The sequence below is a fragment of the Piliocolobus tephrosceles genome, chromosome 8 (genome assembly GCF_002776525.5).
Source record: "Piliocolobus tephrosceles isolate RC106 chromosome 8, ASM277652v3, whole genome shotgun sequence".
Lineage (NCBI taxonomy): Eukaryota > Metazoa > Chordata > Mammalia > Primates > Cercopithecidae > Piliocolobus > Piliocolobus tephrosceles.
The window spans coordinates 128,494,345-128,507,502 of NC_045441.1; the positions used below are offsets into that span (position 1 = coordinate 128,494,345).

General features: G+C 45.1%; 1 protein-coding gene and 1 non-coding gene across 2 annotated transcripts; both read left to right on the forward strand.

The window, feature by feature from the left end:
* The first annotated feature begins 4,080 nt into the window (after positions 1-4,080).
* TRNAR-CCU lies at positions 4,081-4,153 on the forward strand. Its single transcript has one exon. It is a non-coding gene; the product is annotated as a tRNA-Arg (tRNA).
* Positions 4,154-4,517: 364 nt separating this feature from the next.
* FMC1 (formation of mitochondrial complex V assembly factor 1 homolog) lies at positions 4,518-9,196 on the forward strand. The gene is made up of 2 exons (XM_023184975.2): positions 4,518-4,913; positions 8,902-9,196. The coding sequence occupies exons 1-2, from the start codon at positions 4,776-4,778 to the stop codon at positions 9,103-9,105; spliced, it is 342 nt and encodes a 113-aa protein (XP_023040743.2). The 5' UTR covers positions 4,518-4,775; the 3' UTR covers positions 9,106-9,196.
* Positions 9,197-13,158: the final 3,962 nt, after the last annotated feature.

Sequence of the window (13,158 nt, forward strand, 5' to 3'; positions counted from 1 at the left end):
CAAAAATAAATAAATAAACCACTTCAGAAAGAAAAAACAAAATGGTGTGATGGCTCACGCCTGTAATCCTAGCACTTTGGGAGGCCAAGGCCGGTGTATCACTTGAGGTCAGGAGTTCAAGACCAGTTTGGCCAACATAGTGAAACCCCATCCCTATTAAAAACACAAAATTACCATCCTGGCTAACAAGGTGAAACCCCGTTTCTACTAAAAACACAAAAAATTAGCCGAGCTTGGTGGTGGGGCGCCTATAGTCCCAGCTACTTGGGAGGCTGAGGCCGGAGAATGGCATGAACGTGGGAGGCGGAGCTTGCAGTGAGCCGAGATTGTACCACTGCACCCCAGCCTGGGCGACAGAGCGAGACTCCGTCTCAAAAAACAAAACAAAACAAAATTATCTGGGCATGATAGCATGCGCCTATAGTCCCAGCTACTCGGGAGGCTAAGGCAGGAGAATCACTTGAACCCAGGAGGTGGAGGTTGCAGTGAGCTGAGATCGTGCCACTGCACTCCAGCCTGGGTGACAGAGTGAGACTCCATCTCAAACAAAACAAAACAAAACAGAAAAACCTTCACAAAAAGAAAAAAAAATTTTTTTTGAGACAGGGTCCCACTGATACCCACGCTGGAGTGTAGTGGTGTGATCAAGGCTCACCACAGGCTCAAGCAATTCTCTCACCTCAGCCTCCCAAGTAGCTGGGAATACAGACACACACCACCACACCTGGCTAAGTTTTTTTTTTTTTTTTTGTAGAAGTGGGTTTTCGCTGTTGCCCAGGCTGGTCTCAAACTTCTGAGCTCAAGCAATCCGTCTGCCTCAGCCTCCCAAAGTGCTGGGATTACAGGCTGGGATTACAGCCTCCCAAAGTGCTGGGATTACAGGCTGGGAATACAGCCTCCCAAAGTGCTGGGATTATTGTTATAATAATAATAACAATTATTATTATTTTAGAGATAGGGTTTCGCTGTCATCTAGCGTGCCATGCAGTGGAGAGATAATAGTTGAGTGCAGCCTGGAACTTCTGGGCTCAAGTGATCCTCAAACTACCACGTAGCTAGAACTACAGTCATGCACCACCATATATACAGCGATCTATTTTTTTGTTAAGATGGGGTCTTGCTTTGTTGCCCAGGCTGCTGGCTATCACTGTACACTCAGTTAAATAATTAGTTGGTGTGTCTAGCCAAAAAGTACTATCCGAAAACCCTGAGTATCTGAAAATACGTAAGAGCGGGGAACTTTTTTTTTTTTAAGACAGGTTTGCGCTCGCTGTGTCACCTAGGCTGGAGTGCAACCTCTGCCTCCCAGGTTCAAGCAATTCTCCTGCCTCAGCTTCCAGAGCAGCTGGGACTACAAGCACGCACCGCCACGCCCAGCTAATTCTTGTATTTTTAGTGGAGAATGTATTTTTGTCATGTTGGTCAGGCTGCTCTTGAACTCCTGGCCTCAAGTGATCCGCCTACCTTGGCTTCCCAAAGTGCTGGGATTACAGGCATGAGCCACAGCACCCGGCCAAGAGTGGGGAACATTTAAAATGGTAATCTTGAGAAAGCTGTTTAAGATGTTAAAGTTCCTTAATTTAGCCAGTGTGGTAATCAGCTGAGGGTGCTGAAGAGTGACCTATAATGAGACTGGGTTTTGAACAGAATCTTACATGTTAATACAAATGAGTTTACTACATTTTGTATTTATTATCAGGAGCATTTTTTTCCTAAAGATAAAGCAGGGTATCAGGCTAAGGAGATGACAGGAAAGAAGAAAATCATCTAAAAACTTACAAAGACAATAAAGTTTTAAAAATTTTTCTAAAAAGAAAAAATAAAAAGGCAGAATCATCAAAGCAGCTTTTTTTCCCACAAAGTAGGCACACCAAGTTTTTACCTTTTCTTAACGTTGAATCCTACCGCCCTTTTTTTTCTTCCTTCTTTCTTTACAGACTAGAAGTCTGTGGGGCTGTTCTGTTTGGCATGCAGTACTTTTTTTTTTTTTTGAGCCAGAGTTTTGCTCTTGTTGCCCAGGCTAGAGTGTAGTGGCGAGATCTTGGCTCACCACAACCTCCGCCTCCTGGGTTCAAGCAATTATCCTACCTCATCCTCCCAAGCAGCTGGGATTACAGACATACGCCATCACACCCAGCTAATTTTTTATTTTTAGTAGAGATGGGGTTTCTCCATGTTGGCCAGGCTGGTCTTGAACGCCTGACCTCAGGTGATCCGCCCACCTCGGCCTCCCAAAGTGCTGGGATTACAGGCGTGAGCTACCGTGCCCAGCGGCATGTAGTACTTTTAAAGTATTCATTAGTAGTCAATATTTAGAAGGAAAGCTATAGCATTAAAACAGATTTCCAGAGTTTCCTGAAAAATAATTTTTTTAAAGGATTTGCTTTCCTAAAATGGCAACAATCAGTGGAGGTGAGTAATGGCTGGCCCCTGGACAGGTGGGCTAGGTGCTGTCCAGTTCACCAGATTTCCAACCAAGTCAGCTTTCCTCATTAATGAACAATTGATGTTCCATTTGTTTGTCATTCCTGCTCAGAAGCTTATGTCTCCTAGCCATTGGGGCCAGACAGTGCCAACTCCTTTAGGAGCTTCAGACTAAGTTGTTATGACTATCCTACCAAGGAGTAAAGCCTGGTGAAGAAACAGGCTTTTCTGTTAGGCACAGGGCTTTCGGAGCTGAACAATTTCCCAGTCTGATGGAGGAGACTGACAACTACAGCACGGAGTGGTGGCCATGGACCTACATTAAGAGTTATTTATGATGAGTAAATAAAGGGAGCAACAGGGGACCAGAGGAGGTGAAACGAGTAATTTTCACCTCGCCATATTGACCTCAAGGGCCTAGAGATGCGTCTAACCTAGACTTCTGGAGTAAACTGAAGCCCAAAGGGTAAAGAGGCATATTAACAGAAATGGTTAAGTTTCAGGCAGAGGGAGTAACATGTAAGGTGTGTGGTGGGGAAGAGACAATGAAAGTGGAGATACCTGGAGCAGAGGGTGACAAGAAGCGAAGTGAGAGAAGAAGATTAAGATATAAGCGAGGATCAATTTATGTCGTCTGAACGTACGGACAATGGGAAGCCCCTGTGATACTGTAAGTAAGGGTAAGTTTACTGGGACTCTGAAGTGATTTGTTCAAGTTATACAATTAGGAACGGAACCAAAAATTGAACTGCTAATTTAAAAAATTAATTCCTAATCAATGTACTATTACTTCCCCGCTGTCCCATGTTTATCGCTGACCCACCAATTCAAAGGACACGGCACATGTTTCCTTTTTTTTTTTTTTCTGAGACGTTGTTTCGCTCTTGTTGCCCGGGCTGGAGTGCAATGGCGCGATCTCGGCTCACTGCAACCTCCGCCTCCAGGGTTCAAGCAATTCTCCTGCCTCAGCCTCCTGAGTAGCTGGGATTACAAGCATGCGCCACCACGCCCGACTAATTTTGTATTTTTGGCAGAGACAGGGTTTCTCCGTGTTGGTCAGGCTGGTTTCACACTCCAGACCTAAGATGATCCGAGGCTGATCCACCCGCCTCAGCCTCCCAAAATGCTGGGATTACAGGCGTAAACCACCGCGCTCCGCCTGCGGAAATGGCCTCAACGTTTCAACCGGAAGCAGAAACTGACCGCGGCAGGCACCACCTAACGGCCGCTGGAGCAAATTCCACCCGGAAAGTCGCAACACCGGAAAAGGTCCGTCTGTTTCCGGTAAAAACCCAACAGAGATGACGTTCAGAGGGCGAGTCTCGAATATCCGGCCAATTTGCCCAGCGCGCTGTGCTCCGCGACGACGCATGCCTGCTTTTGCGCAGGCGCGGGGACTACTGCACAGGCAAGCGCGTAGGCAGACGCGTGCGTGCTCCCGTTCAACGTCCGGAGCATCGGTGCAGTTTCGAGGGTAAAGCGTTTGGCACAGTAATGTGGACTTTTGTTCTGTAACTACAAGTCCCAGCATACGTCACCTCTCACGTGGGCGCTAGGTGTGGTTTCGTGGGATAGGGTAAGGCAAAAGTGAAATGACGATGACGTACCAAAGACGAAAATAATTGAATATGTTGTTTGAGGGCGTCGCTCACAGAAGCCCCAGTGGCCTAATGGATAAGGCATTGGCCTCCTAAGCCAGGGATTGTGGGTTCGAGTCCCATCTGGGGTGGCCTGAAGTTTTTTGACCTTTAAAATACTTTTTTCCCTTTCTAAACAAAGCGAAATATGCCAACTTTACTTTTTTTTTTTTACATGGGAAGCGCGTGTGTTTGTGTTTTTACTAGCTGCAGTTTTCGAGAATCTGCACACTCCCACGTCCTTTCTCTGAGCCGCAGGTGCCCTGGGATTTGGGGAAACGTCAATACGTTGACTTTTGATACCCCTTCTATAAATCATTTTAAAATGTCTTCTCAGCGTGTTCCGTATCAAATCCACACCCACACCCCGCGCCGGGCCCGCTCCTCCTGCGACTCAGCGGTTGGTCGGCTAACGGGCATCTTAAATGACGCTGTGAAGAAAGGCCCCTATTTCCCCAAATCCTTGTTCTGGGTTAGAGGACCTGGTAGCGTCAGTTAACGCTCGGGTTTCGTTTGCTTTTCTTGTTAGGGCGCCCCTCGGCCTTCGATTAATAAGGCTTGATACAACGGACAAGTGAGCGGTTTCACTGCTAGTCAGTCGATAGGAGGAGCCTGTAGTCTGTCCGACCGTACCATTAGGCGCCTGGGCGGGAGGAGGGGTTTTGCAGGGTCGTAGGACGCTGTCGGGCACCAGGCTTGGAGAAGGACAGGAAAATGGCGGCCTTAGGGTCCCCGGCGCGCACTTTGCGAGGACTTCTGCGGGAGTTGCGCTACCTGAGCGCGGCCACCGGCCGACCCTATCGCGACACTGCGGCCTATCGGTACCTTGTGAAGGCTTTCCGTGCACATCGGGTACGGGAGCCATGTCCCAGGTTCTCCACGTGCTGGGGAGGGAGGAAGAGTCGGGTCTGGGCTGGGCTGGGGAGCACGGTGTCTAATTCCTGCATTTCTGAAGCCAACCCTCCCACGGAGCCCTGGTTCTGACCAAACCAACCCAGGCCCTAGGCTCCATGCTCTGGCATAAACTCGGGGACCAAAGGACCGGCGGGGGCGCAGAGCCGCTCTGGGGACGTCAGTCTGTCTTGCAGAGGGGCGGACCCGTCCCGAAGGATTTCATTGGCTGGTCTGTTGCCTTTGTGGAGGGTAAAGTCAGGAAAGTGGAATAGAGGAAATGCTGGGGGTTAAAGAATGAAGATGGACTTGAAGGGTGTACTGTCACTAGATTTAAAGCCACAGCATCTGGCCAACAATCTCCTCATCCGTCCCCTAGAAAAGTTATTCCAAGAAGCATTTCTTTTTGAGACGGAAAAGAAAAACTGGGCTTTAGGGAAGGAAACTTGCTGCCCTTGAGCAATGTTGGGAAAGGGAGAACGATCAACTGTCGAATTTCTGAGCCATGGACGTCAGAATGTAAACTCTTAGAACTCAAATTCACCTAGTTTTTAAAAGGTGACAACTTAGGGGCTGTGCTAGGAACCTAGTCTAAATAGGAAGAATCAGATGCACATGGGTCCTGTCCTTTAAGAAGCTTGCTCCCCACCTGAGGAGCCATACAGTAAAGCACTTAGGATAAATAAGTGCTCAAGGTGTAGACAACAGGGGCTGGGGTATAAAGAAGGGGTAGTTAGGGAAGGTTTTCCGGAGGAAATTCATCAGGGACCTGAAGGCTAATTTGGAGTTAGCAAGTAAATTGGGGTTAGGGTCCAGATTTAAAAGCTAAACAATTGAAAGCCAAAGGGGAGAACAATTGCCAATTGAGAGTGGTTTAGCCCTGGGGTGTGGTGGCTGAAGTGGAGGTAGATGAGGTGGCAGGCTGAACAAGAATTTAAACTTTTTTGTAAGTGTAATGGGAAGCCATTCTAAGATTGCGATCTCAGCTCAGCGCAACCTCCGCTTCCCAGGTTCAAGCGATTCTCCTGCCTCAGCCTCCCAAGTAGTACACGCATGCGACACCATGCCCAGCTAATTTTATTTTTCTTGGAGACGGGTTTCTCCATGTTGGTCAGGCTGGTCTTGAACTCCCGACCTCAGGTGATCCGCCTGCCTCAGCCTCCCAAAGTGTTGTGATTACAGGCGTGAGCTACCGAACCCGGCCCCATTCTAAGATTTTTAAGGAGATGACATGATTATAGTTGTACCTTATGGGGATAACATTACCCTTGAGAGAGACTTGGTAATGGTTCTGAAATTTATGGTACATTCCGGAAATACCACTCTGGAATGCACTTGAGCATAGAGGATATGGTTTCTATTTCCTTCAGGCTCAGAGCTAACTCAACCATCCCATTTTCTCTATCCTTTCCCTCTGGAGAAGGGATTCTATTAGGGAGAAACCTCCCTTCATAGGGAAAATGCAGTGTTCTATTTCATTTGATCTCTTTTATGTTCTTGTGATCTATTTACTGTTTCCTGTCTATTGCTGACTCTTCTGTCCTCATGATTCAGGCTCAACCAAATCAAGGGCAGTATTCTATCCTACGTTAACCTAGAATTCCCATGTCAAATTCCACACATTTAGGCTTATATATTAATAGAAATGGATGCTATGATTTGTTAATGCTTGATATTGGTGTTGATTTCTCATAAAATTTTAATTACTAAAAAGTTAAATTTGTATTAAAGCAGATTAATAATGTTTTTAAGCAGCTAACAAATGTTGCTTTCAACATGATCTGCAGATCCTAAAACCCACATTCTAACAGCATGGGCAATATAGTGTAGTGAGACCTCCTCTCCAAAAAATTTGAAAATTATCCAGGCGTGGTGTCCCATCCTCTAGTTCCAGCTAATTGGGAAGCTGAGGTGGGAGGATCACTTGGGCCCAAGAAGTCAATCAAGGCTGCAGTGAGCCATGTTCATACCACTGCTCTCCAGCATAGGCCACAGAGCGAGACTCTGTCTCAAAAACCAAGAAGCCACACACATTCTAGTTTTCAGATTCTAACACTAGATATTCAAATAGAGAAAGGGGATTAGGCCAGTAGCGGTGGCTCACGCCTGTAATCCCAGCAGTCTGGGAGGAGGTGGTGGGTGGATCGCTTGTGCCCAGGAGTTCAAGACCAGCCTGGCAACATGGTAAAACCCTGTTTTCATAAAAAATGGCCGGATATGGTGGCACGCATCTGTAGTCCCAGCTACCTGCGGGGCTGAGGCAGGAGGATCACTTGAGCTGGGGAGATCAACAGCCATGTTCACGCCATTGCACTCTAGCCTGGGCAACAAAGTGAGACTCTGTCTTAAGAAAAAAAAAGGTGGGGGAGGGGATTATGTAGGCAGTGGTGCCCAGATTAATCCACACTTGGACATGGCTCCTTTAGTCACTCAGAGTTATGTACACATCCCCATCTCACTTTTCCTGCCCCTTTCTCACAGCCTTGAATACAGAGCTAGTCAAAGAGAGTGCAGTGAATCTCATAAGTATGATGAAGAAAAAAGGTTTGGAGTCATTTGGGGACTTTGGAATGGATATGGAATTTCTAGCTTCTTAAAGTCATGAGTCCAGATTTTTCAGATGGATAAGCAAATGGTGAGAGCAAGAACAACCATTTCTCAGTAACTCTGGGGATTGGTTCCAGGACACCCCCCAGCCCCGCTCAGGGATACCAAAATCCACAGATGCTCAAGTCCCTGAGATAAAATGCTGTAGTGTTTGCAATATAACCTATGCACATCCTCCTGTATACTTTGTTATCTCTAGATTATAATACCTTGTGCAATGTAAACGCTATGTAAGTAGTTGTTATACTACATTGTTTAGGGAATAATGATAAAACATGTTTGGTAAGACATGATCATCCTTTTATTTTTTTCTGAGTATTTTTGATCAGAAGTTGATTGAATCCAAAGATGCAGAATCCATGGATATGGAGGGCCAGTTGTAATAAGTAATATGAACATAAGCATACTACTTTTATACATAAAACCTTCATTTGTTACTATTTAGCACAAAGCTATCATTTTTCAGACAAAGTAAGTTTTCAATTTTCTTTTTGTTGTTGTTGTTGTTGAGATGGAGTCTCGCTTTGTCGCCCAGACTGGAGTGCAGTGGCCTGATCTTGGCTCACTGCAAGATCTGCCTCCTGGGTTCACATCATTCTCCTGCCTCAGCCTTCCAAGTATTTGGGACTACAGGCACCTGCCACCACCCCCAGCTAATTTTGTTTTTTTGGGTTTTTTTTTTGTATTTTTAGTAGAGACGGGGTTGTCACTGTATTAGCCAGGATGGTCTCGATCCCCTGACCTCGTGATCTGCCCGCGTCGGCCTCCCAAAGTGCTGGGATTACAGGCGTGAGCCACCACGCCCGGCCAAGTTTTCAATTTTCATTGTAATGAAAGGTATATGCCACATTAATTAAAGTCACAAATATAAATAAAGCAGTCCTTTATTTGCTTGAAAGGGAGAAAGTTCTACATTATATTATTTAGGTGACATTAATGATCAGTGACCTAATTATAATTTCCATATCTACCATTAACCAACCTCTGAGCATCTCTGGGCTTTAGTTTCCTCATCTGTAAAATGAAGGAATTGAAACTAGATGACTTCTTGCAGTACTGACTGAATACAGGAACATTCAATGCAACTCCTTTTAAAAATCCGAAGTAGAGGTCAGCTTTACTAATAATTATGGAGTGCCTTTATAGATGTAGTAGAGGTCAGCTTTACTAATAATTATAGAGTGCCTTTATAGATGTATTAAGTATATGTGTATATACATACATGTCTGTATTTCCTCTGTGCAATTTACTTTCACTCTAGTGAATGCTTATTTATTAAATCTGTCTCTGTGGACCTGTATCTGTAGCTGGGTGAAGAGTTTCTGACTTGCTGCTTCTCTAGGTCACCAGTGAAAAGTTGTGCAGAGCCCAACATGAGCTTCATTTCCAAGCTGCCACCTATCTCTGCCTCCTGCGTAGCATCCGGGAACATGTGACCTTACATCAGGAATTTCATGGCAAGGGTGAGCGCTCAGTGGAGGAGTCTGCTGGCTTGGTGGGTCTCACGTTGCCCTGTCAGCCTGGAGGGAAGGGCTGGGAGCCGTGAACGTGGAGAGTATCCTCGGATGCTACATTCATAGGAGAACTGAATAATTTCTATCAATATGTATTTACCATTAAATTTTTTTTAAGTTTAAGATTTTTCTTTGTAATTTTGTTTACTAGTTCTTACGGGAATTAAGTGGAGGTTTCATCTTTACTCTCAGTGAATTTACTGAACTTTTTGTACTAGACTAATGTTGTTTTTCTACTTAAATTTTTTTTTTTTTTTAATTTAAAAAGTAGTACAAGCCTTGGCCAGGCACGGTGGCTCACGCCTGTAATCCCAGCACTTTGGGAGGCCGAGGCAGGTGGATCACCTTAAGTCGGGAGTTCGAGACCAGCCTGAGCAACATGGAAAAACCCCGTCTCTACTAAAAATACAAAATTAGTTGGGCGTGGTGGCACATGTCTGTAATCCCAACTACTCAGGAGGCTGGGACAGGAGAATCGCTTGAACCCAGGAAGCGGAGGTTGCGATGAGCCGAGATCGCACCTTGGCACTCCAGCCTGGGCAACAACAAAAAAGTAGTACAAGCCTTTTGTTTAAGGAATTCAAATGTTATAAAATAAGAGAAGCCCTCTTTTCCTTTGTTCCTCCTCCCTTGTCCCCATTACCAGGCGGTCACTATTACTAACAGTTTGATGTGCGTCTTTCCAGATCTTTCCTATACATACACAGTCATACATACATAACTTCATTTAAAAATACATAAATATGATGTGTTACAGTCCTGGCAGGAAATAGGTGGCACACTCAAATAGGGCCATTGAGAAGAGTTAAAGGGATACATAAAGGTGTGGGCGAATTAAGGTCGAGATGGTGAAGCTCTTAGGGGTTCTCAGTGGTAGAGAGGTCTTTTTATCTTTTAGTTTTAATTGGGCAGGGCCCAAACCAGAATAGGTAAAGAGAGACTCTCTAGTGGAGAGTTCTCACCTCCCCAGGCCTGACCAGTGCAGGCCCTTGGGTTGAGGAACATGGCCACAGCTCAGCTATAATCCACAGAGGGGGATGGATTAGTACATTGACATCTCTTTCTGTCTCCTAATCTTGTCAAATTGTTCCTCCTCTTGAACTCCCTATCTGGGCAAATAGCTCCACCATGCACTTGCTAACCAAGACAGAAACTTGGGCTTCATTTGGTATTCCCCTCTCCCCTTATTTTTCACAATTATTCAGCAATTTCAGCTTCTGCAATAGCTCTAATAACCTTCTCCCCCTCTGTGTCCACTGCCTCTGTCCTAATTCAAGCACTGAGAATCTTTTGGCTGAACCAATAAAATAGTCTCCTAAAGAGTCCCTTTGCTTCTTATATCCTTATTTCCTCAAAAATCATTCTGTTTCTGTGAATTTCCAACACTTACTTACCTTTGGCTCCTTTATGGTATATGTCAGTTTCTTCTGGTAGATAGATAACCTCTTTTCTCCTGGACTATGTCTCCTTCATGATCTTTGCAGTTTCCAAAGCACCTTCCACAGTGACTTACACATTGCATGTATTAAATGTTTTTGAATACATAACTTAGCTCCACTCGGAGAGGTGCAATCGCAACAGAACTATTCATAAAGCAGTTCAAGCCGGGTGTGGTGGCTCATGCCTGTAATCCCAGGACTTTGGGAAGCTGAAGTGGGCGGATCACCTGAGGTTGGGAGTTCGAGACCAGCCTGACCAACATGGAGAAGCCTCATCTCTACTAAAGATACAGAATTAGCTGGGCGTGGTGGTGCATGCCTGTAATCCCAGCTACTCAGGAGGCTGAGGCAGGAGAATCACTTGAACCCGGGAGGCAGAAGTTGCAGTGAGCCAAGATCGCACCACTGCACTCCAGCCTGGTGACAGAGTGAGACTGTCTCTCAAAAAAAGAAAAAAAGAAATATTTACATTGTGATTCTTCTTTTATAATTTACCAGATGTATGATCGTGGGCAGTTTAGTTGACCTGTGCTTTTCCCCTCTTATATTAAATGGGAAGGCCAAAAAGGTGGTTGTAATAAATGAGAATAATGTTTATATAAAACACTTAGGGCTGGGCCTGGTGGCTCACGCTTGTGATCCCAGCACTTTTGGGAGGCTGAGGCAGGTGGATCACTTGAGGTCAGGAGATTGAGACCATCCTGGTCAACATAGTGAAACCCCGTCTCTACCAAAAATACAAAAAAACTAGCCAGGTGTGGTACCGGGCGCCTGTGGTCCCAGCTACTTGGGAGGCTGAGGCAGGAGAATGGCGTGAACCTGGGAGGCGGATCTTGCAGTGAGCCGAGATCACGCCACTGCACTCCAGCCTGGGTGACAGAGCGAGACTCCATCTCAAAAAAAACAACCACCAAAAAAAAAAAAAACTAGCCAGATGTGGTAGCATATGCAAGTAATCCCAGCTACTTTGGAGGCTGAGGCACAAGAATTGTTTGAATCCAGGAGGCGGAGGTTGCAGTGAGCTGAGATGGCGCCACTGCACTCCAGCCTGGGCGACAAAGCAAGACTGTCTTGGAAACAAACCAAGCAAACAAAAAAGTCAAACACTTGCATGGTGCATAATGAGTATTCAACAAAAAGAAAATCTTACTGTTTTCATCTTTTTACTTTACTCTCATTCCTTTTATCATGAACCCTTTTCTAAGCCCTACTGCCACCAGTCTTCAGAAGTATATACATATTATGTTGTTATGGTTTAAATAATTTTCTCAGGCCATTTCTGTTCACATTATAACCAACCTGTACCTCCTATTCATAGGTGCACCATCAATAATCAGCTGAACTCAGTATTAGAATTGATTCTAGAACACAAACTGTATTGGCAGTAAACTTTGTATACTGGAAGGTCCCAGCCTGGGAATCCTGAGGTTTGGTTACTAGTCTAGTGATAAGTGATAAAGCACTAGTGGTAAGTACTTTACTGCATTTCTTCATTTTGTTGTCTCTTGCTCACCTCCTTTAATGTCAGCTGCTCCCCCTCTCTGGATTTTCCTTTAATAGTACTTAAATATGCTTAAGGCTTTTCCTTCTAAAAAGTACTCTGCCTCTATCTCAAATGCTTTTTCAGCTACTACCCACTGTTCCTCTTCACAAATGAATGAATTTATTCAAAGACTTGAATGAATTATATTCACTTACTATATTTTTGAAACTTCTAAAATAAGTTGTATCGAGGTAAATTTACATATAACAAATATACCCATTTTAGGTGTACAGGTCAATGAATTTTGACAAATGCATACACCTGTGTCATAAACATCCCAGTAAAGCAATGTAACGTTTTCATCACCCCCAAAAGTTATCTTGTGCCCCTTTGCAGTCAATTCCCCTTCCCCACACCTGGTCTCAGCAACCACCAACCTGCTTGTTGTCACTGTAGATTTGGCTGTTCTAGTATTTTATCCAAATGCAGCCATACAGTATGCACTTTTTTGAGGCAGCTTCTTTTGTTGAGCATACTGATTTTGAGCCTTAACCTTTTTTTTTTTTTTGAGACGGAGTCTTGCTCTGCCACCCAGGCTGGAGTGCAGTGGCGTGATCTCGGCTCACTGCAAGCTCTGCCTCCCGGGTTCACGCCATTCTCCTCCCTCAACCTTCTGAGTAGCTGGGACTACAGGCGCCCGCCACCTCACCTGGCTAATTTTTTGTAATTTTTTGTAGAGACGGGGTTTCACTGTGTTAGCCAGGATGGTCTCAATCTCCTGACCTTGTGATCTGCCCGCCTCGGCCTCCCGAAGTGCTGGGATTATAGGTGTGAGCCACCACGCCTGGCCACTTTATCTTGTTAGTAATCCATGTTGTTGTTCTGTATCCATTTTTCACCACTTACTCATCCTCAATGCACTGTAGTCTGGTTTCCACCCCTCTACTACCATCAAAACTGCCCCCCAGCGGTACAGATGACCTTCAGGACACCAAATCCTGTGGATCCTATTTATTTTTTATCTTGTTTGTTGTCTAGGGAGCATTTGACACTATGGGCAATTCCCTGCTTTTCCCTTGGCTTTGATGACACCACATTCTTCTTTTGTTTTTTTTTTTGAGATGGAGTCTCGCCCTGTCACCAGGCTGGAGTACAGTGGTGCG